Source organism: Mustela erminea, chromosome 11 (assembly GCF_009829155.1).
Source record: "Mustela erminea isolate mMusErm1 chromosome 11, mMusErm1.Pri, whole genome shotgun sequence".
In the NCBI taxonomy this organism is placed as follows: domain Eukaryota; kingdom Metazoa; phylum Chordata; class Mammalia; order Carnivora; family Mustelidae; genus Mustela; species Mustela erminea.
This window is the reverse complement of record NC_045624.1, coordinates 43,735,730-43,763,583: the sequence shown is the minus strand read 5'-3', so window position 1 is coordinate 43,763,583 and position 27,854 is coordinate 43,735,730. Positions and strand designations below refer to the sequence as shown.

General features: G+C 36.6%; 2 protein-coding genes across 5 annotated transcripts in view; both read right to left on the bottom strand.

The window, feature by feature from the left end:
* The window catches only part of LOC116569631 (retinitis pigmentosa 9 protein), a 177,383-nt gene that overhangs the window by 78,400 nt on the left and 71,129 nt on the right, over positions 1 to 27,854 (bottom strand). The window lies entirely within an intron of this gene.
* NT5C3A (5'-nucleotidase, cytosolic IIIA) overlaps positions 1 to 27,854 on the bottom strand; it is a 51,015-nt gene that overhangs the window by 9,964 nt on the left and 13,197 nt on the right. The window contains exons 1-2 of one of the 4 annotated variants that reach the window (XM_032306012.1): positions 9,917 to 10,036; positions 5,060 to 5,114 (exon numbers count right to left, since the gene is read on the bottom strand). The exons of 1 other annotated variant lie outside the window; for it this stretch is intronic. In XM_032306012.1, the coding sequence (XP_032161903.1) occupies positions 5,060 to 5,095 (36 nt within the window). In that variant the 5' untranslated portion in view covers positions 5,096 to 5,114; positions 9,917 to 10,036. Of the gene's footprint in view, positions 1 to 5,059; positions 5,115 to 9,916; positions 10,037 to 27,854 lie in introns of those variants that run through there. 2 more of the 4 variants (XM_032306010.1, XM_032306011.1) reach the window with 2 other exon arrangements.

The following is a 27,854-nucleotide window of genomic DNA, read 5'->3' as shown; positions in this document are numbered from 1 at the left end:
TATTTCATGTGTATCACAGAAATGATTATGGAAAATTCCCTAGACCTATAGCTCTGCTCCAAGAACATGTGACCAGTTGAGTCTCTCTGGTCCTATGCTGTCTCTGCATAATAGACAAAATTAGAAAATTGGAAAAGGCTAAAATGTTTTCCTAAGACTGAAAGATACATATGGAAATGTATGGGAAAGAGAAATGCTAACATTAAAATTTTCTCCACAAATGAAAGATGCTACAATACACTTAATTTTAAAAAGCCATATTTAAATAGCACAGGATAACCTGCCATGCAACTAACTTTCATACAGTGATTCTTTTAACTTAACTGGACTTTAGAGGTGTCAACAGAATAATGGTTACCTAAATATTTATTTTACAATGATGTTTCAATAGATGAGAAAAGTAAATAGGCAATTATTCCTAAATTCCTTTTCTTCATTCATTAATCCATTAATTCACATAAATATTTACCTGTATTTTACTTTGTGTCAGATGCTACATGCAAGAGATACGATGATTAACAATACTTACACTGTTTTCCTGTTGAGTTTTAGAAACCATTGCTGTTTTGGAGTATCATTTCTGTAACTCCCTTACAAATACTTAACTAGTAAGTCCATCTCCTAACAACTAAATTCTGGTCTTACCTCTGCCTTAACAGGCAGATGCATAGTAATCAGCATATGTTTGACTTAATAACTAACCCATTACTGAAAGCAAATGTATATCACTAACTATATTTTCACCAAGAAAATTAAAAATGTTTAATTTTAATGTTTAACATTAAAAATGTTTAATTTTCTTGGTGAAAATATAGTTAGTGATGTCCATACTGACAAAGATGTCCTGCCTCATGCGAATGACATCCTACAATACATTCAATTAAAACAAAAACAAAACCCAAAAAAAACCCAACACCTGTATTTAAATAGGATAGGAGAGGGATGCCTGGGTGGCTCAGTGGGTTAAAGCCTCTGCCTTCAGCTCAGGTCATGATCTCGGGGTTCTGGGATTGAGCCCCACATCGGGCTCTCTGCTCAGCAGGGAGCCTCCTTCCCCTATCTCTCTCTCTGCCTGCCTCTCTGCCTACTTGGGATCTGTGTCTGTCAAATTAAAAAAAAAAAAAATCTAAATAGGATAGGATAAAATCTTTCAGATAATGAACAGGAAACTAGTACCAAAGCCACTTCAAAGTAGGTTGGTTTCTGCTAAATTAACAACTATTAGATTGGATTATAGTATCACTAGGGCCTGAAAGACAACCAGAGGCTGGAGCAGTGATATCCCTGCTTCTGCACAACAGCCCTTCATTTTCAGATAAATAAGCAGTGAATACCCAAATAGCACCAGGATGAAATTACACTGATGAGAACAGATGAAGAGCAGCAGAGAATACAATAGGAAAGAGGACCCAGGTATAAGAAATTTAAAAATGATAACCATATCTGTTTTGAATTATATGGAAATATACTGTCCCCCCCTTCCACATACACAGACAATTCACCAAAGCATATTATAAATACTTCTCAGGAAACTGAGATATTGGGCATTTTACTCAAATATTTTACAATGCAACCTAAGAAATACATTTTTTCAATACTACATGAAATATGTCAAAGAATGTCAGAATACTACAATATTAAGAAGTATACTGTAGGAATACAAATTCATCACACATCACACACTTTGGTTACCTCCTCAAATCCCTTCTTCGGTAATTCTTCTTGGACAAAACCACACCTGTTTGGGAACACTTAAAATAACAATGCTTCAAGTTCGAAGGGCAAGTTATTTTGAACTGTCTGAAAACTTTTCAACTTGATTATAATGTAATTTTATGGTAAAAAAAAAAAATAAGGGGCTAAATATGTCTGCCACTTGCAAACAAAAGAAAACAAAATCATTTTATAAGGCACAATGTAAAATGCTGAAGGAGCAAAGTTTTCCTGACAAGAATCAGGGCATTTTGGTTGACTGGAGCCAAATCTGACTTAATGCTAAAGATGACTAACAAAAACCTAAAATACATGTGTTCTGGCTGTAAAATGCATTTGTACAGATAAAATGAACTCTTAATTATTAGTTTCCTTCCATAATCAAAAAGCAATGATTTCTGAAGAAGTTCATTTCAAAGTTATACAGTTTTATTCACAACTCTACAGCAATATTTGATTATTTGATATTATCTTGCAGATACATTGTGATAAAATAGAGTACCTGCCTGGCATAGTCACAAAATTGTCCTAATGATGATTTACCTGTATTTCTCTGAAAATGGCCCACACAAAAATTAGTTTACATGACTTAACGATCTTTGTCTGAAGTTCTCAGGGAAAATATTTTTTTGTTTTGTTTAGTTTTCCAATGTTCATATTTGGTAGAAAAAAAAGACTTCATTACTGCGTTGGTACAGAGGAGTGGGCACTACAACTTTATAAAAAGTATAGATTTTGGGGTGCCTGGATAGCTCAGTGGTTTAAAGCCTCTGCCTTCAGCTGAGATCATGCTCCCAGGGTCCTGGGATTGAGCCCCGCATTGAGCTCTCTGCTCATTGGGGAGCCTGCTTCCTCCTCTCTCTCTGCCTGCCTCTCTGCCTACTTGTGATCTCTCTCTCTGTCAAATAAATAAATAAAAATCTTAAAAAAAAAAAAAAGTATAGATCCAAAACCCCCTATTCACACTGGTATAGCCACTCACATACATGGACAGTTTATTTGGAAGACCATACATTACTAAAGTGTAGCGATAGTCAATCCTCCCTGCCTATCACATTTTTGGCCCATTTCCACATTAAGGGAGTGTAGGCCAAATTCATGCATTCAGCATATAGTCATTAAATGTAAGGTAGCTCAGTAAGAGATAAAAAAGTTTTAGTAAGATAAACATCTTAAACTCAAGGCACATGTTCTCTAACATGGATTGTAATACAGGAGCCCAAATAAGTAAAACATAGCTCAGGCATTCAGATAAAATATAAGAGGACTATAAGAGACTTGTGATTATCTCTGCTGGGGCCAAAAGAGGAAAAGCCAACTGAGGTAGGCTCTCAAAGAGTAGCAGGATTTGTTTATGCTGAGATCATGAGCCAAAGTGGGGGTTCTAATGTAGGAAAAAGATAAACAGCTCTGTCTGGAAGGCTACTTTATGTGGTGGAGAGAGAGAGAGAGAGAGGAAGAGAGAGTTGTGTGTGTAAAGTATGGGAAGAGATTTGGACCCAGATCATGAGAAGTTAAGAACAACATCCTAAGGAGCTGCCAACTCCTTACCTAGTTAAGGAGATACAACTTAAAAGATGTATCAACATTTTTAGAAAAGCAAACCCCAAGGTAAAAATTATGCAATGTAATGCAATGATAGTTTTGAAAAAAAAATACACACACAACGCGCACACACACACACATCCCCACACCATTTTTGGCTGGTTTTCCTTGTCAGTCTCTTTGTGGGTTGACTACAGTGCTACTTACTTCCAAAGAAGACACTCTAGAGAGTTCTGGGACACAGGTAACAACAATTTATATGGTAGGACATTCCAACATCACTTGTCTTCATTTTGGTTAAAAAAAAAACAACTCAAGCTGAAAAAAGTTTAGATTGACTGAATTTTACATATCAGAGACAAATTGCAATGCTAATCATGCAATGGAAGCAAAGGTCATGCCGATGTATTAGGCTGAACCAAATGAAACTACCAATGTTGGACTATTCAACATACAAAAGCACAGCAATTTCATATGTTCCATCCTAACAGCAGTAACATTACACGACAGCAGCTTAATCAGCACTTTGAGGCAGGCTTCACCTCCTGTCACATGCTGGATGAGAACAACTAAGCTGAACAAGAGGTTTATTAATTGTGACACAAAGTTGTTTGCATGCTAAGTCATGTTCTGGTTTATAGACTCAAATGAAAAGAAAACTAGGAAGAAAGGAAGAAAAAAAGACAAGAGAAAAGGAAGAATGACAATAAAACAACAGAAAGAGAAGATATAAGGTGATCATGGGGGGAGCTGTCCTCTTTAAGAGAAGGAGAAATTGTGATTTTTTTTTTAGGATTTTCCCACTGTGAATAAGGAAAACAGAGACTATTTTTTCCTCACATACAAATGCTACTTACATAGTTAAAATACTCACTAACATAGGAAATCAACATTTACTGAGTGCTTACTATGTGCTATTAGGCACTTAACATAATTTTTCATTAAATTATGAATAAGAAGATTTCACTTATAAGATGAATAGGGTCTGAAATCCAATGTATCCTATGGTAACTGTAGTTTATAACACTCTATTGTGTAACTGAAATTTGCTGAGAGAGTAGAACTTAAATGTTCTCCACCCCCCCAACCCCCCTTATCCCCCGCCAAAGAAAGGGTAAATATGTGAGGTGATGGATATGTTAACTAGATGGGGAAGGTGATTCACAATGTATATCAAATCTCAAATCATCGCATTGTACACTTTAAATATCTCACAATTTTGTCAACTGTATCTCAAGAAAGCTGGGAAAAATATGAATAAAACAAGAGTTTGGTGGTTTCACGCAATTTCTTAAAGGTGAAATTATTACCCTCATTCAAGGGTATCACAGCTCTTATGGACTAAATTAACATCTGAAGCAAGTTCTGACTCCAAGGTCTATGTTTTTCCATCCTCATTCTAATGTCTATAATGCAATGAGCTCTACTGTTATACAAGAAGCTTTTTATTTCTTTAATTTAAACATTTGTCATTTTAATTTGGAAGCTTAAAACATCTCATGCTGTATAATTTAAGCGTGTTATTGCTGAGCAAGGAAAATTTAGCACTAAAAGGAATGGAATAACCATTTTATATGCTGAGAAAGACTCCAATATACATTATATTTCATGCAAAAAATTTTTCTAAGGTAAGCTAAAGTCCAATTCAACAAATATTTGAGGTTCTATTATGTATCAAACACTGTGAAGAAAGACCTGCGTAAAGTTACAGTCCCATAATTGATGATCTGGTTAGAGACAGAGGTAAAAGTGGTGAAGATTCACCATTGATAAATGGAACTGGAAATACTCAAATACCCACCATTTTCACATGTACAGCAGAATCTTGATTAGGCATTTCTTGGTTATCCAATCTTCTGGATTTCCCCAGGTGATGTCACAGTAAAAGAGAGAGAAAAAAAGTACACGTGACATACATATATTTCAGGCTGTTCTTGTAGGTTAATGACATAGTAAGGTGGTACTTTTGGTTTGACTTAAATACCAAGTTACTGACCGCACCTTTTCCTCTTTCCTAAGAAGCTCAGCAGAGATTTTTCTCTATCTTACAAAGGCTGGGGTTAAAAATTTTGTATGAAAAATTTGCAGCTCCCCTATAAGAACTTACATAGTATTAATAAGATTTGAATAGTTAAAGTTTATATTTTCTTTCTTTTTTTTTTTTTTAAAGATTTTATTTATTTATTTGACAGAGAGAAATTACAAGTACACTGAGAGGCAGGCAGAGAGAGAAGGAAGCAGGCTCCCTGCTGAGCAGAGAGCCCGATGCGGGACTCGATCCCAGGACCCTGAGATCATGACCTGAGCCGAAGGCAGCGGCTTAACCCACTGAGCCACCCAGGCGCCCTAAAGTTTATATTTTCAAGAAAATGCTTTATTACAAGAATATTTTATCAACATTTTCTCTATATATAAGGATGAAGTTTGTGGGAATATTATGCATTACTATTACTGAATCAATGAAGGAAGATATGAATTGAACATAAGGAGAAATGTAATATACAAAAGTCAAGTTTATTCTTCAATTTTCTCATATTAAACTCTAATTTTGTGACATGGGGCAACTACTATCTGAGTTAGTGTTTGGCCCAGAATAAGTATGTGATAGTGTTAACTAAATGATAATTTTACAGGTTTGGGTAGAATTTATACATAACAATTTGTTAAACTAAAAGAAGTAGTTTTTATAATCTCTCTCTCTTTTTAAGATTTTACTTACTTATTTGACAGACAGAGAGAGATCACAAGTAGGCAGAGAGACAGGCAGAGAGAGAGGGAAGCAGGCTCCCTGCTCAGCAGAGCCCAATGTGGGGCTCGATCCCAGGACCTCGAGATCATGACCTGAGCCAAAGGCAGAGGTTTAACCCACTGGGCAACCCAGGTGCCCCTATAATATCTTAATAAAATAAAATACCTCTTATCATTATTCTTTTTTTTTTCAAGTTTTTCATTATCAATCTTAGTGAAAATTACTTTTGTTCCTCAACGACTTTACTTTTACTTTACACTAAGTAAGTAAAAATTTTTAACAAAAGCAGTACTTTAAAAGGGCAAATTTATCAAAAGGGAAAAAAATCTGACTTTTTCTTAAAAGTAGGACATTATAGGGGCAATTAAGTTGATTAAGCAACTGACCTTTGGTTTCAACTCAGGTTGGGATCTATGATTGTGAGATCAAACCCCTCAATGGGCTCTGTGCTCAGTGTGGAGTCTGCTTAAGACTCTTCCTGTTTTCTCCCTCTCTAAAATAAATAATCTTTAAAAAAGTTAGACATTGTATCTGTGCTCTTTATAATTAAAATGTATTGTAGCAGATACATAAAATTTTCTCAATTCTAAAATTCATTCCTCCCCCCTTCCATTTTTAAATACATAAAATTTGGAAGTGTCTTATGAAGCAGTATTCTCCCTCCCCTTTCAGAAAAGCCATTAGTAAGTAAATGGTCTTATACCTGATGGCATCTTCCAGCCGAGTAGACATTATTTCCAAATAGCAAAATGCTACCAATTTTTCACATCCAAAAAATAATACAGTATTTGCAGAAGTATCTATTTATCTTTCTTTATACTCTATAACCCATAAATGTTTTGATCACTACTCCCTAAATGTAACTGTAATGGTAGTTTGGGGGTTAGTAATCTTTATATGATTATAGTCAAACTGAAGTAACCCTTCCTTTCTGTCAGTCCTTGATCTAAACAAAAAAGATGCCACAGAAGTTGCCTGTTAAATCTCTTTCTTCGTTTATAGAAAACAAAGCATACAATATGCTTATGGTTTTCCTTTGATGTTTAATATCTGAACAGGGGTCTATATTTTTCGGAAAGCACAATTTTAAATAAAACCATTTTATTGGCTTGAAAAAGAGGAAGGAGAATGTGGAATAGTACTGTAGAGTTTACAAAGCATTTGAAAAGCCCAAAGAAACACAGAATTCAAGCAGTGCAGAATACATTTTAATATCTAGGAATCTCAGATCCTTTTGTCACATAGAGCCAGGCAGCCCAATTCCTATCCCCCCACCACTAAGTTTGGCTCATTTATGTTTAGTAAGAAAAGATAAGAGGGGGGAAAAAAAAAACAGTGTCAGGAAGTAAAAAAGTAATTGTCTTTCTCATGGTTGGTCTCTACACATTTTATTTAAACAAAAGACAAAAACAAAGAGTCTTCAGAAATTTGATAATTTTAGAACATTATTTTTGATAGGTAAACCTACTAGTTCATGGATACTATACAAATTTCAACTGAAGGTCCTTCATTCTTCCCAGTCCTCATTGGCAATCTGACCAGAATGTATCCTTGTTCAGAGATAATACCACATAAAGTGATACTGTGTCCTAATGTAAAAAATCACCCCATTGTCTCTATTATTAAAAAAGTGTCAAGAGTAAAGCATAAATGGTAGCATTCTGGCACTATTCTAAAGAAGGCACTGAAAATTAGGGCAGGGTATTTTTAAACCAATCAGCTTGTAAACCTATACTTGGTATATAATGTTCTGGCTCACTTCACCAGCAGTCATCTGTTGCAGATGCTTCAAGAGAAGAGCTGTTGGAAAAACACATCAAGTGTAGAAGACACGTTCAAAAATAGAAAATACTAGCCTGGAAGTATGAACCCTCTTCATAGGAAGTTTTGAAGTTTTAAAGTCTTTTGAATTTTAAATGTTGTCTGGAAAGTATGGAAATTGGAAAATAATTACTCTGTGTGCTTTCACTATGAGGTTAAGGTCTCTGCTCTAATGGTGTTCATTACACAGAATATATAGGACAAAGCTAAAGACTGAAGCAAGAGGTAAGAACTTCTCTGGAATAGCACAAACTTGATAACTGAAAAGTTTTTGTGATTGTGGTATTTCCTTCTAAGATCATTAACCTTACCTTGAAAAGATAGTGACAAATCAATGACTGAAAATTTCTATGTCTACATGATTACTTGCCTTTATATAAGTTTTAAAGTATCTGAATGCAAACTGAATATTTTTAAAGGCCCACTTGACTCTGTCTTATGGGAAAGTGAAAAAATTGAGTTAATCAATATCATTGGCTTAAAAAGTTGTGATTCTGTTTCAGTTATACTTGCCGAAACATTTACACAACACAACAATAAACTCATGAAATTTTGAACGGTAAACCGTATACTACTTACATAGGAAAAGGCAAGTATTACTATAATATGGACAGGGTAATAGTAACAGTGTTAAACTTCCAAACAAATCCATTTTTGCTGCACTTTTCCAGCAACCTGTATTGCTTTTCCTAAACTTACTTAGGTTTTTAATAATGGCACTTTCTTAGGGTGATTGGCACAAGAAAAATAAGTTTGTTATTTTGGTAGCATTGTACATCAGTTTCTTGGAGCATTTAAATAATTCTTCCCAATTAGATTTTTAAGGCAGCAGTGAAAAAAATATACAAACTGGAAAGTGAAACTTTCTCAATACAGACATGAAACAAAAATGAAACTGAATATTCTTAGGTCTTTCCTGAGCCTGTTGGGGAAAAGAGAAAACAAACTGAGGTGTGAAGGGAAGAGAAGGAAAAATAGAGGAAAAAAAGAAGATAGAAGGAAAAAAAGAGAGGAAAAATAGACTTCAAAGGCTAGTGTTTTAAAAATTGGCAATTTATATCAATTTTCTCAAATAGTAAACCTTGGCTTTTCAGTAACAATTTTATGAATACTTAAGAAAATACATAATTTCAGAGCTTGGAATTTATTCATATATGATCCTCACCCCCATGACCCTAACATAGCATTTTTCAAGCTGAGTAAACCAAGGCACATGGAAATTGAGTAATTTATACTGATTACCCTCAGTGCACTCTGAGTTCTGTCCTTGAATTTGTCCTAGAACAAGAGCATAGGTGGGAAGCAATATCCAGAGATGCAGGGGCTTGGATATAGACTGCCAATAAAAACCAAGTAAACCGCTTTAAGAAATGGTCTGCTGCATTAACTAATTCTCCTGACTAAAACACACACACATACACAAAAAGAAAACAAATACCAAAACTATAAAAAATAAGGCAAATTCAATTATTTAAAACTAAGTTAGCCACAACGTTCTAAGGTTTTATAGCAATATATGCTTGAACCTTAATTTTCAAAATACAATTTGTTATAAACCTTAGAGACTGTAATCCAGCTTTTATCGATTCATAAAACATTACCAGTATAATCCTATTCCATAAGATCTTAGATAAAATAAGTACAAAATAAAAGTTCATTATCTTTATACTAGGCATAATATATGGTTCCTAGACCTAGGGATACAAAGCATGTGGTAATCAGCAAAACTAAGTCACAGAGCAACTAAATGAACAACAAAATTGGATCATACAGTGCTTTTCTTTTTCCTTTGAAAAGAGATTTCTGAGGATACTTTGCTTTTTCTTAACATTTACATGTGAAACAAGAAGCTCTTGAAATTAGATGCTTTAAATTGTAATTTAGAAGACCCAAGACACTGCAAAGTTTTACATAGTTCTGTCTTTGTAAACTGTGAAGTTTTACATTATACTGCTTTACTCTATTTTTATTTCCTTAATCTGTATTTTTAAATACCTATAATTTCAACAAGATCCTGAACCAAAAAGAGTCAAACAAAGTAATTAACCCAGAGAAACTTATTTGTTTACATGAACTGTACACACTTACCCTGAAGGTAACCGGACAAGCTACGCCAGTGAAAGAAAATTCTTCCTGTCTGAGAAGAACTAATATAGTACAAGGTGCAAACGAGGGCGGTTCCAAAAGCCTTGGCTAAGCTCTATGCAAAAATGGTCTTGTGACGCATTACTACACAGTGCTTTATTATGCTCCGGGTGACACTTGCTAGCTCTGAGCTAGTTACGAGCCAGTCTACAGAAAATGATCAACTGAGATAATGTGACAGTTCAGAGAAGGTAAAACTATTAGAGCTGGCAACTTGCGCTGGGAAGAAAAACAGAACCTCCATATTAACACTTGAAAATACTCCCTCATCCTGTTTTTTGGCTGTCAGTGTACATGTGGTATGTGCACTTTTCTGTATGAATATTATATTTCAATAAAAAGTAAAAAAAAAAAGAAAAGAAAAGTAGGTCATGGTTGCTAGGGGCTGGGGGAAACAATAGGGAGCCACTGCTCAATGGGTACAAAGTTTCAATTTGGAAAATAAAGAGTTCTGGAGATGGATGGTGGTGACCGTTGCCCAAAGTCAGTGTACTCAAGGCCACAAACCATACACTTAAAAGTAGTTAAAATGGCAAATTTTATATTGTGTGTATTTTATCACAATTTTAAAAAGATTACCTCATTTAAGACACATGAGAAAAGACATGATGCATGTAAGTGTGGTAACTAGAATGTTCAGAACCTTTACTGCAGGGCACTGGGATTTAAGTGATTTTTATGTTTTTCTTCATATCGCCTACACTGTAAATTTTATTTGCTAAAAAGACCTGAAACAAACAATGAAAACTACTTTTTAAGGTTAAAAATTTGAAAAAAAGGGCTCCTGGGTGGCTCAGAGGGTTGGGCCTCTGCCTTCAGCTTGGGTCATGATCTCAGGGTCCTGGGATCCAGCCCCACATCGGGGCTCTCTGCTCAGCAGGAGTCTGCTTCCCCCTTACCCTCTGCCTGCTTGTGATCTCTTGCTCTCTCTGTGTCAAATAAATAAATAAAATCTTAAAAAAAATTTTTTTTAAAAAAGTCAATTTTCTGTTGCAAATAAAAACAGTCAAACTATTATGAAGAAAAATATTTTTAACTTTTAAAGAGAACCAGTCTTGCTTTTAACCCGAGTAGCAGGATTGCAATATGCTAATACCATATGTCAGGGCCTGATAGATAAAAGTTATGCTAAGGGCCCTCTGGGAAGCTTTATCATTAGGAACATGAGGAAGCTACACTTTCGTAAATAAACTTTTATATCTGCCTTCTCTCTGCTATGCTCAAGAGAAATCAAACCCACACAGCATTTCAGTAATCAAACTTTGTGAAGTAGTATGTTCTATTAAAAACAATGCAAAAAATTTTTAATGATTCTTTAAAAGGCCACTAACAAATTACCCAAATTTGGTATCTACCAAAGGTTAAAAATTTGGCACTATCTTATTTTAATAAAATGGAAGATTCACAACAAAACATTCTTTTATGAGGAAAACCTTTTATACTTTACTATAGGAGGCTCAAGGTCCACCAGGTAAAATATTCTTGTATTATGTATGAATATGATGACTTAACTGTCCTGTAATATATTAATATAGGTAGCAATGATAAGAATTTTAAAGATCTCACTTAGAAAGATGACTCAAGGTAAGTCATTCTCAAGAACAACAAAGGAGGGGTGCCTGAGTGGTTCAGTGGGTTGAGCCTCTGCCTTCGGCTCAGGTCATGATCTCAGGGTCCTAGATCGAGCCCTGCATTGGGCTCTCTCCTCAGCGGGGAGCCCGCTTCTCCCCCTCTCTCTGCCTGCCTCTCTGCTTACTTGTGATTTCTCTCTCCATCAAATAAATAAATGAAATCTTAAAAAAAAAAAAAAGAACAAGAAAGGATGCTGGAGTAAGAGTTCTTACTATTAAAAGCTTCAGGAGTGCCTGGGTGGCTCAGTGGGTTAAAGCCTCTGCCTTCTGCTCCGGTCATGATCCCGGGGTCCTAGAATAGAGCCCTGCATCGGACTCTCTCTCAGCTCTCCCTGCATCATCTCTCTCAGCCTGGAGGCTTCTTCTCTACACCCCACCTGCCTCTCTGCCTACTAGTGATCTCTGTCAAATAAATAAATAAACTCTTTAAAAAAAAAAAGCTTCAGAAATATACATTCCCCTTGACACACCAATTTTATGTCCTAAGGACTTTAACCTAAGGAAATAAGGCAGTACATAAAGATTTAGTTGCAAAGATATATACTATAGACTTCTATAGGCTTTTTTTTTTTTTTTTAAGTAGGCTCTACGACCAGAGTGGAGCCAACACAGAGCTCGAACTCATGACCCCGATATCAAGAACTGAGCTGAGATCAAGAGTGGGATGCTCAACAACCAAGCCACTGAGGCACCCCATAGACTTGTTTTATAATATTGGGAAAGAGTAATCAACCTAAATTCCCAATATCTAAATGCCCATTAACATAAGAGAGGTGAATACATCGTGGTATACACACAAAATGTAAGATTATACAGTTCCCAAAAATGATTATTATATATAGCTAAAATTTATTGTATGTTTACTATGTGTTAGGTACTTCTAACACTTGACGTACTTCGTCTCATATAATACTCATAATCCTAGAAGGTATGTGATATTATCATCCTCATTTTTCAGGTGAAGAAATTAAGGCAGTAGCTGAGAAATGGCAGAAATGGATTCAAACTCAGGTTTGACTTTAGAATCCACGTCTGTATATCACTGGACACCAAGGCTCTGTGAGATCGAGATTTACAGATATACTCAGAAGTACGTGATCTACAATTGAGTGAAAAAGTTATGAGAATATCTACAGCAAGAGTCCAATTTTTGGGCAAAAGTCTTTATATAAGCATAGGAAAGTCTAAAATAGAATATATAAGACAGTATTAGATGGGAGTAAGAGGTAATTTTTATTTTCTGAGGTTTATAAAATACGTTCCTTGGGAAACAAAAAATGGCTTATTACAAATGTTACAGTAGTAGCATCACCCACGTCCCTAATCAAAAAAAAAGAAGTAAAACAACTGCAGCTAGTCAACATCATGAGTGGATTACATGAAACAGTATTTCTACAGTGGAGACAGAACAAGGAATCCAGCCAGTTGGTTCTCAAACAAAACAAAAAATACAGCATGAAAAGAAAGATGGCTAGTATGTTATCAAGGGGGTAGAGGATGTCTTTGGCTCTGCTAGCGTTCTGCTCTGCTAGCCTAAGGAGAGAAGAAAGGAAATAGCGGAGCATTGCTCCCCGCCTACAGGGAACTTTTCCCATACGATCCATTCTACCCAGTGTGCAGAAGCGCTTGGGAAGGGATGGGATGCCTGGTGGACTGTCCCTCCAGGGGGGACTAACATTTTTCCAGCACTTTCCTACCCTGTCAGAAACCCAGAAGCATGCAATGGCCTTATATACTATGGGACCAAGGGCATGCCGCCCTAAGATAGCTCACTTTATTTTTTATTTTTATTTTTTAAGACTTTATTTATTTATTTTAGAAAGAGAGAGCACAGGAGCGGGAGTAGGGTGAGACGGAGAAGAAGCAGCAGCCTCTCTGATTGAGGGGCTCGATCCCAGAACCCTGAGATCATGACCTGAGCTGAAGGCAGCCGATTAACCCACTGAGCCATCCAGGTGCCCCAAGATGGCTCACGTTAGCATAAAAATTATTTTGAGTTAAAAGTAAGCAAGACCCAGCACATTTAGGAAAAGCTCCTTACCCCCACCCTCCCACCCTCTACAACTGCCTAAAAAGAATTTAGATAAATGACCTGCTCCAGGAAGAGAGCTAGCGCCATAAATAACTGCATTGTGCTATGAATTAGGTATAGTCCATGGAGAAAAACCTAGCAAGCCCTCTTTGATCTCATCCTAACATTTCCAAGTGACCTAACAATATTTGTTTACCAAACATTTACTCTTTTTCATTCTTTCTGAGGACTGCATTCCCAGACCCCTACACCATCTTCTCCTTAGTGCAGAATGACATAGACCTTATTTTGCCTGATGGTCTTTGGAATTTGTGGATTCCCCATAGGTATGCTATTAAGTGTGATTTTTCTCCTGTAAATCTGTCTCCTGTCAATTTGATTCTTATTCTAGCTAGAAGGATCCTGAGGGGACAGGATATTCTTATTCCCTGACAATACATTTTATTTATTCAGTAAAGCCTTAAGAGAAAGATAATACTTCTCCCCTTATTACTGGTAAGAAACCTAAGGTCTGGAGAAGTTACTACTTGTGTGACTTTTTTCTTATATATCATGCTGTTTCTAGGCAATAATACACACATTACTTACATGGGAGGGCTAGAAATGTCTGTGAATAAGAATAATGTTTTGAAACTGTGCCAAGAAAAAAGAACAAGGACACAAATATAAGCAAAGTACTGAGTAAAAGAAAATGAATTTTGTTTCAAATAGCTCTAAGATAATGTTTTTTGTTTTGTTTTTGAAAGGGAATATAAAGGATTTAGAAGTAAGAATTTGTAAAGGGAGGCTCTGTTAGCAGCACAATGATCTGTTATCTCTGGACTCAATGACTGGCCCCTGTTGCCTTGGAGTTTCTTTACTTTTGGTCATAGAAGCAGAAAGCACCCGTAAAGCTCTGAAAGGAAACGCTACACCTACAAGTGACACACCCAAGAGCAGAAAAGTTCTCATACAGGAATCAAATCTTTGGAAGATTTTTCTCTCCTTATAACATCGTTATAACAGGCTGTCTTTACCAATGGAGAAAGAGATATCCATTGTACTTCTGAGGAATGAGTTACAACGTTTTAGATACTGTCAATTATTCAATCAACTTGAAAAGCTAAAAATGATCACTTCATATTTTGCATGAAAAAGTTTCTCAAAATTCCGAAATAATGAAAACAACAAAAAGCCCATAGAAAATAAAATCTATTAGTTTAAACCTTAGTAACTTATTAATTGGTTCATTTAATCGGGGGCAAGGGAAGTAAAGGGAATAAAAATATTACATTAACGGGGCACCTGGGTGACTCAGTGGGTTAAAGCCTCTGCCTTTGGCTCAGGTCATGATACCAGGGTCCTGGGATGGAGCCCCACATCAGGCTCTCTGCTCGGCAGGGAGACTGCTTCCCTTCCTCTCTCTCTGCCTGCCTCTCTGCCTAGTTGTGATCTCTGTCTGTGAAATAAATGAATAAAATCTTTTTAAAAAATATTACATTAACTAATAGTTGTATATGAAAGAAATCACTTCATAATTCTATATAAAACCTATACTAAAGATAGTTTATTTCTCAATTATCCAACCTCAGACTTAACTACTAGCTAAGCTTACTACAATCCAATTATTACTTGGCTATGGAATGTATTTTTCAATCCGAACCTGACTTACACCCTAGGAAATTATTCCAAACAAAACAATAAAATCATATAAGGAAACCATTCAGTAGGAGGTGAGATGTAATACTTTATAAGGACTCTTGCAAAACTTGTTCCTGCTAATTGTTGTAATTGCTGTATGATATATATAGGAAGATTTTTTTTAAACACGCCAAAACATCCATCGAGGCAACTGACTTCTCTTAAAACTTCTCTAAAGAAGGCAACAGTCAACTAACTTTGGCACTATGACTGTTCAAAACAGAACTGAACAGATGCTACTAATGTTTATATGAGTATGATTTTATTTTTATTGTTTTTTTAATTTAAATTCAATTAGCAAACATAGAGTACATCATGAGTTTCAGATACAGAGTTCAATAAATGAATTCTTCAGTTGCATATAATACCCAGTGCTCATCACATCATGGGCCCTCCTTTTTTTTTTTTTTTTAAGTTTTTTTTTTTTTAAATTTTTAATAAACATATATTTTTATCCCCAGGGGTACAGGTCTGTGAATCACCAGGTTTACACACTTCACAGCACTCACCAAAGCACATACCCTCCCCAATGTCCATAATCCCACACCCTTCTCCCAAACCCCCTCCCCCCAGCAACCCTCAGTTTGTTTTGTGAGATTAAGAGTCACTTATGGTTTGTCTCCCTCCCAATCCCATCTTGTTTCATTTATTCTTCTCCTACCCACTTAAGCCCCCATGTTGCATCACCACTTCCTCATATCAGGGAGATCATACGATAGTTGTCTTTCTCCGCTTGACTTATTTCGCTAAGCATGATACGCTCTATTCCATCCATGTTGTCGCAAATGGCAAGATTTCATTTCTTTTGATGGCTGCATAGTATTCCATTGTGTATATATACCACATCTTCTTGATCCATTCATCTGTTGATGGACATCTAGGTTCTTTCCATAGTTTGGCTATTGTGGACATTGCTGCTATAAACATTCGGGTGCACGTGCCCCTTTGGATCACTACGTTTGTATCTTTAGGGTAAATACCCAATAGTGCAATTGCTGGGTCATAGGGCAGTTCTATTTTCAACATTTTGAGGAACCTCCATGCTGTTTTCCAGAGTGGCTGCACCAGCTTGCATTCCCACCAACAGTGTAGGAGGGTTCCCCTTTCTCCGCATCCTCGCCAGCATCTGTCATTTCCTGACTTGTTGATTTTAGCCTTTCTGACTGGTGTGAGGTGATATCTCATTGTGGTTTTGATTTGTATTTCATCATGGGCCCTCCTTAATGCCCATCACCTAGTTACCCCTATCCCCCCAACCCACCTCCCCTCCAGCAACCCTCATTTTATTTCCTACAGTTATATGAATATGATTTTAAATGTTTAAGGAGCAAAAACAGAGATGGAACAATGAATTATTACATTTTGGAGAAATGAATAGGAAGCAAAGATTTTCAATAAGTCTCTTATCACTTAAAATCATTCCAAAAACTTATCTTATTAAGTGACTGTTAGTGAAGCTGACTGCTGCATTTATGAATTTGTATACATATATGCAAACTGAGGAGAAACTATGGTTCCCATCTCAATGCATTTCTTCAAAACTCTGCAACAATCTTGGATTGAGTAACTTATTTTTCAGAAACTCAAATGAGGATACAAACATAGTTTATATCTTTTTAACTTAAAAAGTAAAAATTCTGGGGTGCCTGTGTGGCTCAGTCATTTGGTGTCTGCCTTTGGCTCAGGTCATGATCCCAGAGTCCTGGGACTGAGTCCCCTATGAGGCTCCCTGCTTGGTGGGAAGCCTGCTTCTCCCTCTCCCTCTTCCCTTGTTTCTGTTCCCTCTCTCGCTGTCTCTCTTTCTCTCTGTCAAATAAATAAATAAATAAAATATATATATTTTTAAAGATTTTATTTATTTATCAGAGAGAGAGAGAGAGCGAGCGAGCACAGGCAGACAGAATGGCAGGCAGAGGCAGAGGGAGAAGCAGGCTCCCCACTGAGCAAGGAGCCCGACGTGGGACTCGATCCCAGGACGTTGGGATCATGACCTGAACCGAAGGCAGCTGCTCAACCAACTGAGCCACCCAGTCGTCCCAAAATAAAATATTTTTTTTAAAAAAAGTAATAAATTCTGTAGTTTAAACTCTTTTAGAAGAAATGACATTTATGTTGTAAAAGGTAGGTCAAGTTCAAGAAACTCGTATATAAGACAACATCATAAATGAAGGGAGTCTTTCCTAGCTCTCTTCTCAAATGCAGTATGTTCTAATATTTCAAGATGCTTACACTGAAATTGTTTCCATTTTATTATATCTGGATCTCTGTGTCTGAAATGGAATAAAAAAAACTTTGTTTTAATTTTGGACTCCTTTCATATCATACAGTTGGCATTCTGTCTGTTAAAAAGAAACAGCATTGTTTAGGATTGCTATACTGGTATGGGTCACATTAAAAATGGCAAAAATGGTTATGCTACTTAAGCTTTTATTATTGGTGTATTATATCCAGTACCTCTAGATGGAGAGTACAAAGACTTAGCTTACTATCCTCTTTTTTCTATGCGGGATAAACTCATTTTAAAAATAGTATGGTAAATGAAGCACCTGGGTGGCTCTGTCGGTTAAGTGTCTGCTTCGGCTCAGGTCATGATCCCAGGGTCCTGGGATAGAGCCTCACATAGGCACTCTGCTCAGCAGGGAGCCTGCGTCTCCCTCTCCTTCTGCCTCCCCTCCCTGCTCATGCTCTCTCTCTGTCTTTCTCTTTCTAATAATTAAATAAAATCTTTAAAAAAATATAGTAAGGTAAGAAAATGATGAAGTAAATTATTTGGAAAGAGATTCAAGTTCATGAACGAATAACCTGTAGCAAAGAATCAGATGAAACTACATGGAGGGTAAGTGCTAACTTGAGTTTTAAAAAGTATGTAAATAGAAGAAACCACAAAAAATAGTCCTTTTGAAACACCCTTCAATATTAATAAACTCAGTATGTTAAGCCAAAGTACTTAATTTAACCTATGCAAAGTCTTGGTAACATATATTCTGCCCAATGAGGGAATGTGTGCTCATCAGAATAGGACTTACAAAAATAGGTTTATCAGAGAATGGACTTCAAAGTGCTTTTTATGGTCAGGTGTCATGCTGGTGAACTCTATCAAACTTTTAAAGAACAGATGGCCCCATGCTAGATAAACTCTTTAACAGTATATACAAAAAGGTTAAGCTATCCAATTCCATTTATGAAACTAACTAGTATAAAATCCTGAAACAAAGCCTGGCAAAAATAGTACAAAAAGAAACATAACCTAAGTTCACTTATGAATACAGATATAAAAGTCCTAAGTAATGAACCAGTAACAAACTAAATTCAATAGTATAGATAATCACTGAACATGGGTGAATCAAATATATTATAAAACTCAATTAACAGTCACCACAGAGGAATTTTCTTCTATTTTCTTCTTCATGCTCTTTGGTATTTTCTAAATTTTCTGTAATAAATCTATTATTATACCCAGAAGGAAACAAATAATATTTTTAAAAGGTTACATGTCCCAAGATATAAGAAAACATAAGTGTATATAATGTTACTATATCTTTTGACAAAATGCACATGGCATATGTTAAGTCATGTTTATGACTTGAAATGAAAATTATGAAATGAAAAGATTATTATGAATATGAAATGAAAATTATGACTTGAAAATGAAAATTATCTACTGAGGCAAAATTCTACCTTACTGTGTTTTCTGGAGTAGCCTTCCTCATTCTTTTTCTGGGAGGATAAACTAATGAGTAAGCAACACAAACGAAACACTACGCTATATTCTCTTCCCACTCTGGATACCAAATGAAGTCATAATGTGTAAATGAGGAGTCATATACAAATTAAGCTCTGTAAAACATTATAAAGTATTAGTCCATGGTTTAAAGAAGCCATTTAGGTGGGTGGGGAAAGGGGCTAATAAGATAAAGGGGATTAAAAAGTACAAACTTCCAGTTATAAAATAAAATCATGGAGATGAAAGGTAGAGCACAGGGAATATGGTCAATCAGACTGTAGTAACTTTGTATGGTGACCAGTGGTGACTAAACTTTCAAGGCCAGTAACTGCAGAATTGCTGAATCACTATGTTGCACACCTAAAGCTCATGTAACATTGTAGTCAGCTATACTTCAATAAAAAGAAGCAGCAGCAGCAAGACCAGCCATGTAAAGATTTGAAAGGAGGGTCATACACAGACTACTCAAAAATGAAAGTGAAAACAAAAAAACAAAGCTGCAAAAATATATTTCTAAGATACTTCCTTTTTTTTTTTTTTTAAGATTTTATTTATTTATTTATTTGACACAGAGAGAGAGAGAGAGAGAGAGGAAAGCGAGAGATCACAAGTAGGCAGAGAGGCAGACAGAGGAGGAAAGCAGGCTCCTTGCTGAACAGGGATCCCGATGCGGGGCTCCATCCCAAGACCCTGAGATCATGACCCGAACCAAAGGTGGAGGCTTAACCCGCTGAGCCACCAGAAGCCCATTTAACATATTTCTACAGTTAAAAACACTATAAAAGTCCTTGCAAATCAAGAAAAAGAACTTAGACAATTCAGAAAAGGAAATAAATGGCCAATTATTTTTAAAGGTTAAATTTCAAAAGTAACAGATACTCTTAAAAAAACCTATCATTTGGCAAAAATAAGGGGAAAAATGACACCTATTGCCAGGAAAACAGGGAGCAAGGTACTTGTATTCTACTGTTAGTGGAAATGTAAATTGGTAAAACCTTTTCAGAAGGTAACATGGAAGCACATTCAAAGGCTTTGGATTTGCACATGCCCTTTGACTCAGCATTCCACTTAAACAGTCTTAGACTTGCACGGATGCAACACAAATGTTTACTGACCCATATTTATCATAATGAAAAATGGTGAACAATCTAAATGTTCAACAATGAGGAACTCTGCCTTCAGTTCATGTCATGATCTCAGGGTCCTGGAATGGAGCCCTGCCTCAGCTCTGCTCAGCAGGGAGCCTGCTTCTCCCCCTGTCCCTCCCCCCTGTGTGCGCGCTCTCTCTCTCTCTCTCTCTCTCTCGCTCTCTCATAAATAAATAACAATCTTTTTTTTAAAAAAGTGAGTAATCTTATTAAAAACAATGTTACAGTGTGATCTCATGCTGGGAAAAATGATAATTAATAGTTATATGCATAGAAAAATAATGGAGTACACTTACTAAAATACGTTTTTTTTTAAGGTGGTGAAAATTGCAGATTACTTCTTTTTGTTTATCTAGATTCAGTAATTTTTATATCAGCATGTATTGTATTAGAAACAAAAAGTATTCAAGGGAAAAACAAAACTTAAAATAGGTAAATAAAAAGGAAGAAATTCTTTTCCTAAAAGTTGTATTGTAATACAGGTAGTCCTTAACTATTAAAACTTCCCTAAAACTGAGTCACATGACAGGAAATCCACATGCATGAGCCCTATGAATAAATTTTTAAAAAATCTATACTGAATCATATGATCTGTGCTTGCTTTAAGTGTATTAGAAGGGATTCAAAATGAATTGAATGCATGTAGAAACTTTATCCTTTACAAAAAAACCATGTTTCCCATATGATCTCAGCAAAATTAAATTTCAGTAACTGAAAATGATATAACTATATATGCCAAGCTTTTACGTATGGTACTCAGGTCAATTTAACCATCTACAAATTATGAGAGCGGCAGGCAGGGATTAGGCCCCAGAGTGCTAGTTACTCAGGTTAAAAACAATTACTCAGGGGCACCGGGGTGGCTTCAACTGGGATTATGATCTCAGGGTCCAGGGATGGAGCCCCAGGTTGGACTCTGTGCTCAGCGGGGAGTCTGCTTTTCCCTCTCCCTCTGCTCATATTCTCACTTTCTCATATAAAGAAATAAAATCTTTTAAAAAAAGATAAAACCGTTGCTCAACATTTGGGATACTGGATATCTCTCCATTCCCAATCTTTTTAATTTTAAGGATGTATGATGCTCTAACTAGACATTCTCCTTTTATCTCCAAACCTGAGAGCACAAAGAAAATATTGTTTAGAGACAACTGTTAAATCATTACTTAATCTGAATCTCTTATAAGAGAACATCATGTCTAAAAGAAAGCTGGTCTGGAAAACAGCATGGAGGTTCCTCAAAGGGTTGAAAATAAAACTAACCTATGACCCAGCAATTGCACTGTTGCGTATTTACCTCAAAGATGCAAATGTAGTGATCCAAAGGGGCACCTGCACCCCAATGTTCATAGCAGCAACATCCACAATAGCCAAACTATGGAAAGAGCCCAGATATCCACCGACAGATGAATGGATATAGAAGATGTGGTATTTAAAAAAAAAAAAAGAAAGGGAGATGTGGTATATATATACAATGGAATACTACTCAGTCATCAAAAAATCTTGCCATTTGCAACAATGTGGATGGAACTAGAGGGTTATATGCTAAGCGAAATAAGTCAATCAGAGAAAGACAATTATCATGATCTTGCTGACATGTGGAATTTAAGAAACAAAACAGAGGATCATAGGAGAAGAGAGGAAAAAATAAAACAAGATGAAATCAGAGAGGATGACAAACAATATGAGACTCTAAAGTGGCGGGGGTGAGGGATGGGGTAACTGGGTGATAGGCATAAAGGAGGGCACGTGATTGAGCACTTGGTATTATGTAAGACTGATGAATCACTGACCTCTACCTCTGAAGCTAATAATACATTATATGTTAACTGAATTTAAGTAAAAATAACTAAATTTTAAAAATAAAAGAAAGTTGGGAAAAGAATAGCTTTGTTTCAAGAAAGGAGAAGAAAAGAGAATTAATGTTTACTGAATAAATACTATGTGGTAAACAATTTGAAACTGTATGCGTATCATCTTTTTTTTAATCTTAATAACCCACATAGATACTTAGAACATACTACTGGAATTCTCCTAAAGTATAATTATTTAAAAGAGTAAGCTAAATAAAAAATATAAACACTAAGAATATTCCTAATATAACACCCTGAAAGAAAGAAGGGGGCAGAAGATTTTTTAGGTGAATCCTCTCTGGTCCAGAGAACTGGAAACTGAGACTTAGAAATTGTCCAAAGTTAAACCATTGGAATATGGCAGGGCTGCATCAGAACCAAGGATTTACCAACTACAAAACTCTCAAACATTATATATTGTATAACTTCATTTCCTTACAAGATACTCTAGAGTTCAAATAATCAATTATATAATTGATTAAAGGAGTTATCTTCACTAGATAAGCCACAATATTTATAAAGCACAGAATAACTGAATAATTACGGAATGCTAGATACATTTCCCCATCCTACCAAAACTAGGGCTATATGATAAAACCATATACATACACAAGTATATCTCTGTATATATACATCATAGTATATATATATAACATACATACATATATATGGTACATAGTTGTGCACAAAAAAATGAAATAGAATAAAACATTTAATTAGCTTGGAAAGAGAATATTTTTATTTTTAAAATTTTTATTTTATTATTTTTTAAAGGTTTTATTTATTTATTTGAGAGTGTGAGAGAGAGTATGAGAGCGGGGAGGGGTAGAGGAAGAAGCAGACTCCCCACTGAGCGGGGAAGCACAATTAGATGAGGGGCCTGATCCCGAGACTCTGGGATCATGACCTAAACCAAAGGCAGACTTAACCCACTGAGCCACCCAGGCACCTCAAGATAAATTTTTAAAGATCAGCATCACAATACAACTTCATTAAAGTAATCGTTGTTCCCAACTGAGAAGCATGCTTTCTTTAAGAGAGAGCTAAAGTCTGACAGAGTGCTGGCTCTGCTACTTACTAAGCTACATCCTAAACAAATAAAAATTATGACAATTTGTCAGCTGGACTGTGTAGTCCTGTTTTCCTTTCTCCTTATTTTCTTAATGTGACTTCAGTGGGTTTCTATTTTGTAACATTTCACTATGCGTAATGCTCAGGTTCTCAAACCTTTCCTATCTCCATCAAAACTGATCCAGTGTCTTAATTCCTTAGAACACTGTGACAGAGAAATCTAGACAAACTGTTCAGGGGGATGACTGTATAAAAAGATAATGATGGGGGGGGGGGGGGATGGTGTTCTTCTGAGCCCAGGCTCTGAGTCGGGCATTTGAGGTAAAATAAATGAGAGGGCTGTGCCATGACAAGGCTTCAGAGATAAAGTGCGGACAGGAAGGATCTTGTGGCAACCCACACGTGACTATCTATTTCCACCCACTCACAAGCAGGAACTTACCAAACAACTGAAGCAACCTTTCAATCAACCAATAAACAACGCTATAATCTATTAGCACCTTGAAAAATGAGGAAGATAAAAAACACATGTGGAAAAAATAGACAATGGCATTTCAATCTATAACAGCAAAGGACTGTGGAAGTTGGTTTAAATTTTATAGATTAATGGTTTTAGGTGAGGAAAAATAATTTTCCCTGTACCCTTCTATGGTCTTTGCTGAGGCCATCCATCCCATAATAAAAAGACAGATTAACAGAGAAATCCTTAATTTCACACATGTGGGAACCTACAAAGATAAGAGACTCAAAGGCAGTCAGGCAATTGAGGCTTATAAATCATCCTGAGCTAAGGAGAAAGGAGGAGAGGTCTGGGGCTTCAAAGGGGAGGAAGGAAATTCCAAGAAAATGAGAAGAGCAATGTTTGCCTTCATGCAGGCAAGTCTCTCAGATAAAAGAGTAATCTCTGGTAATAGTTCTCTTCCTGGTACAGGCTCCTTTTCTAAAATCTATTAGGCAGGTAAAAGGGAGGTAAAAAGTTCTTCCTGACCCCTTTGAGTCTTCTTGTCTTCAGCTCCCAATAATCCACATACCGAAGTGGCACAATGTGGGGTGACAAAATCTACTCCCCTCAGGCTGAAGTGACAGTGAGAGAGTGAACATTAAAATGCATAAACAAGAAACGTAATTTAGAAATCTAGCACCAAGCCAAACACCAAGCACCAAGCACCAAGCACCAAGTCTGCCACCTGCTGACACAAAAATGGAATTGGATAGAGTTCCCTGATGGTGTTTTTAAAGTTCCCTGATGGTTTTTAGAGTTCCCTGGGGGAACCTCAGGTAAGGTTTGACATTAGATTTCAAATAAGTTACTGTGCCAGAAATAGAGATAAATTACAACACTTAATTTAAAAGAGAATGAGGATTAAAATAGGATTTAAGATATTTTAGAGGCTTAATTCAGTAAGTCTAAATAATGTGATGTCTGAATTACTTTAAAAGCAAACAAGGGAGATCTATGGGAATGATTTAACATAAACTGTAGGGAACATTCAAACTGCTATGACGAATTAAGGATAATCTGAGACACTTTGCAAAAATTATAAAATCTGTGGGGGAGGAAAAATAGTTTTTTCTCTACCCTTCTAGGTTCTTGACTGAAATCTTCCTGTAACAGAAGACAGATTAACAGGAGAAAAATAAACACAAATTTAGTAACATGCATCCCTCCTGAATACATGGGAGACACCCAGGAAAATGGAGGGACTCCCTAAAATGGGCCAAGCTATCATCTTAAGTACTATCTCTAGTTAAAGAAAAAAGAAAATGGCATATTCTGGAGTTACAAATCCTGTTCCATTTCAAATCCTACAGATTTCACCTCTGCAATCCGTGGATGTTCTGTCCTCTTTCTCTGGCTCCCATAGCAGTCTAGGGCTTCATCCTCTTTAATCTGGGCTTATCTCAATTCCTGCTCCTGCAGTGACAGAATGCCACCCCAACATATGCCTTTTTGGCATGAGGATTATTTTGAGCTGATTATTTCGGAGAAACAGTAGACACAGGAGAAGCTCTGAAAAGAGGAGAAGCTCCCTCTTACCAGCGAAATTACGTTTATAAAGGAAATCTCCATTTCTATGTGCGTCTCCATCTCTGTACCAAAAGAGAAGGCAGAAAAAGATGAAGAAAGCACCACAAATTCAAATCAATGGAGGGAGTGCACTTAACTCTGCATTATCAATCCTTATTCAGGCTTAACACCTTTTTCCTCCTCCCACCCAACAACAGGTCTCTTCCATGCCCTTCTTTTTGTTTATTACTGTACATGGTATAATTTTAAACCACCTAAGAGAGTTACTTTTCCCAAGGCATCTCTCATGTATACTTGTTAGTAAAACTTGTTCTTATCTTGTTAATTCTATCTTTTGTTAAAGGGTCCCCAGCACAGAACTTAGAAAGGTGGAGGGAAAATTATTTTTTCCTCACATTCCTCGCCTCCTGATTCTAGTTATGCTAATTAAGTGTACTCAGCTACCAGATTAAGCAACTAAAATGCATTCCAGATCTTACCACTTTTAAAAAACTAGAACACTCTCAAAGTCTCCTCAGCAAGTTAATTACAAACACCCCACTACTGACAATTCAAATGTTTCTACAATGTGGTCCCAACATACTTTTTAAAATGTTGCTTCAATTAATTTCTTTTTATATATACATGCTCATGCTATTTCAAACTGTGCGAAACATTAAAGGATGAAACAGTAAAGTCTCCTTCTCCAGTCTCATCCTCCCAAGTTCTACCATTCCTAGTAATAACTACAAACAGCTACTAGTGCAGTTTTCCAATGACATATAAGCACAACATGCATATGCATCAAAAGATGGTGTTTTCTCCCCTTAATTACCATCTTTTGAACCTTTTAAAATGTTAACTCTGATTTACTTTCCTGTATGTATGTATGGATAAAAGATTTTATTTATTTGAGAGTGAGAGCATGCATGTGAGCACAAGCAGGGGCAGAGGCAGAGGGAGAGGGACAAGCAGACTCCCCACTGAGTGGGGAACCTGAAACAGGGCTAATCCCGGGACCCTAAATTCACTGACCTGGGAAACAAAGGCAGAACTAAAATTGTTAAATTTCCTTATTACCTACAGCCCACTGACAAGTCCTTAAAACAGGCAGAGTGACATTCCTTTAGAGACTCAGCTGCATCGATGTTAACACCCTGCTAAGGGCAAAGGCAATCTTTGTCTGATCCCCAAGATCCTGTAAATCTACTTTAACGTACAAAAATTCCTTTAGAAATTTCCTTTATCTTTAAACCCCCCAAGACACAGGTTGGCAATCATCTCCCCAAGCATATGACCCACCGATATACATCTGGAAGGGTCTCATGGCTCAGGTTTTATTAGACAGTAATAAATGACCTTTTCTTTTCTTTCTTTTTTTTTTTTTTTTGAAGGTTTTATTTATTTGTTTGCCAGAGAGAGAGAGAGAAAGGGGGGGCATGTACGCACCCAGCAGGGGGAGGGGCAGAGGGAGAAGCAGGCTCCCCACTGAGCAAGGAGCCAGATGTGGGACTTGATCCCAAGACCCTGGGATCATGACCTAACCTGAAGGCAGATACTTAACCAGCTGAGTCATCCAGGCGTCCCGATAAATGACCTTTTCCTAATAAAAGTTAGCCCCTCAAGGTCTGGAAACCTTGCTTCAAAAATTCCTGAGATTATGCTGAGTGAAATAAGTCAAGCAGAGAGAGGCAATTATCATATGGTTTCGCTTATTTTTGGAGCATAAGGAATAACACGGAGGACATGGGGAGATGGAGAGGAGAAGAGAGTTGGGGGAAATTGGAAGGGGGAGATGAACCATGAGAGACTGTGGACTCTGAAAAACAATCTGAGTTTTGGAGGGGTGGGGGGAGGGTGGGAGATTGGGTGAGGCTAGAGGTGGGTATTATGGAGGGCACATATTCATGGATAACTGGGTGTGGTGCATAAACAATGAATTCTGGAACACTGAAAAGAAATTTAAAAAAAATTAAAAAAAAAAACACAAAAAACACAAAAATTCCTTAGAGACTTACGCTATCCCTAATCCCTTCCCAGTATATAATGGACCACTCCTCATCACCCCAGATCAGCTCTTTCTGCCCACTGGTCCTGTCCCTGTGCTTTAATAAACCACCATTTTGGGGCACCTGGGTGGCTCAGTCATTAAGCGTCTGCCTTCGGCTCCGGTCATGATCACAGGGTCCTGAGATCGAACCCCGTATTGGGGTCCCTGCCCAATGGGAAGCCTGTTTCTCCCTCTCCCACTCCCCTTGCTTGTGTTCGCTCTCTCACTGTCTCTCTCTGTCAAATAAATAAATAAAATCTATTAAAAAAATAAAATAAACCACTTTGCACCAAAGATGTACCAAGAATTCTTTTTTGGCCGTCAGCTTGGAACCCTAACACCTTTCCTATGTCAATCATGACATGAGCTGAAGTCAGACACTTGACCGAATGAACCACCCAGGCCCCCCTACTTTGTTTTCAAAGTTGCACAATGTTTTATTATACTAACCGTACCACTGTGTAAGCAATGCACTATAATTTATTTAACCAATGTATATAATGCTTCCAACAGAATAAACAAAAGTGCCCATTTTTCTATATACTCATGACTCAGATTTCTCTTTCCACGCAGTGTTTTGCAGCCCCTAGTTTTGACTATTTTTCAGCAATTAAACTGGATTTTTTAAAACAAATTTTGTAAACTTCATGAATTTGAATTCTGGTGTCAAGAATTTGAATTCTGCAC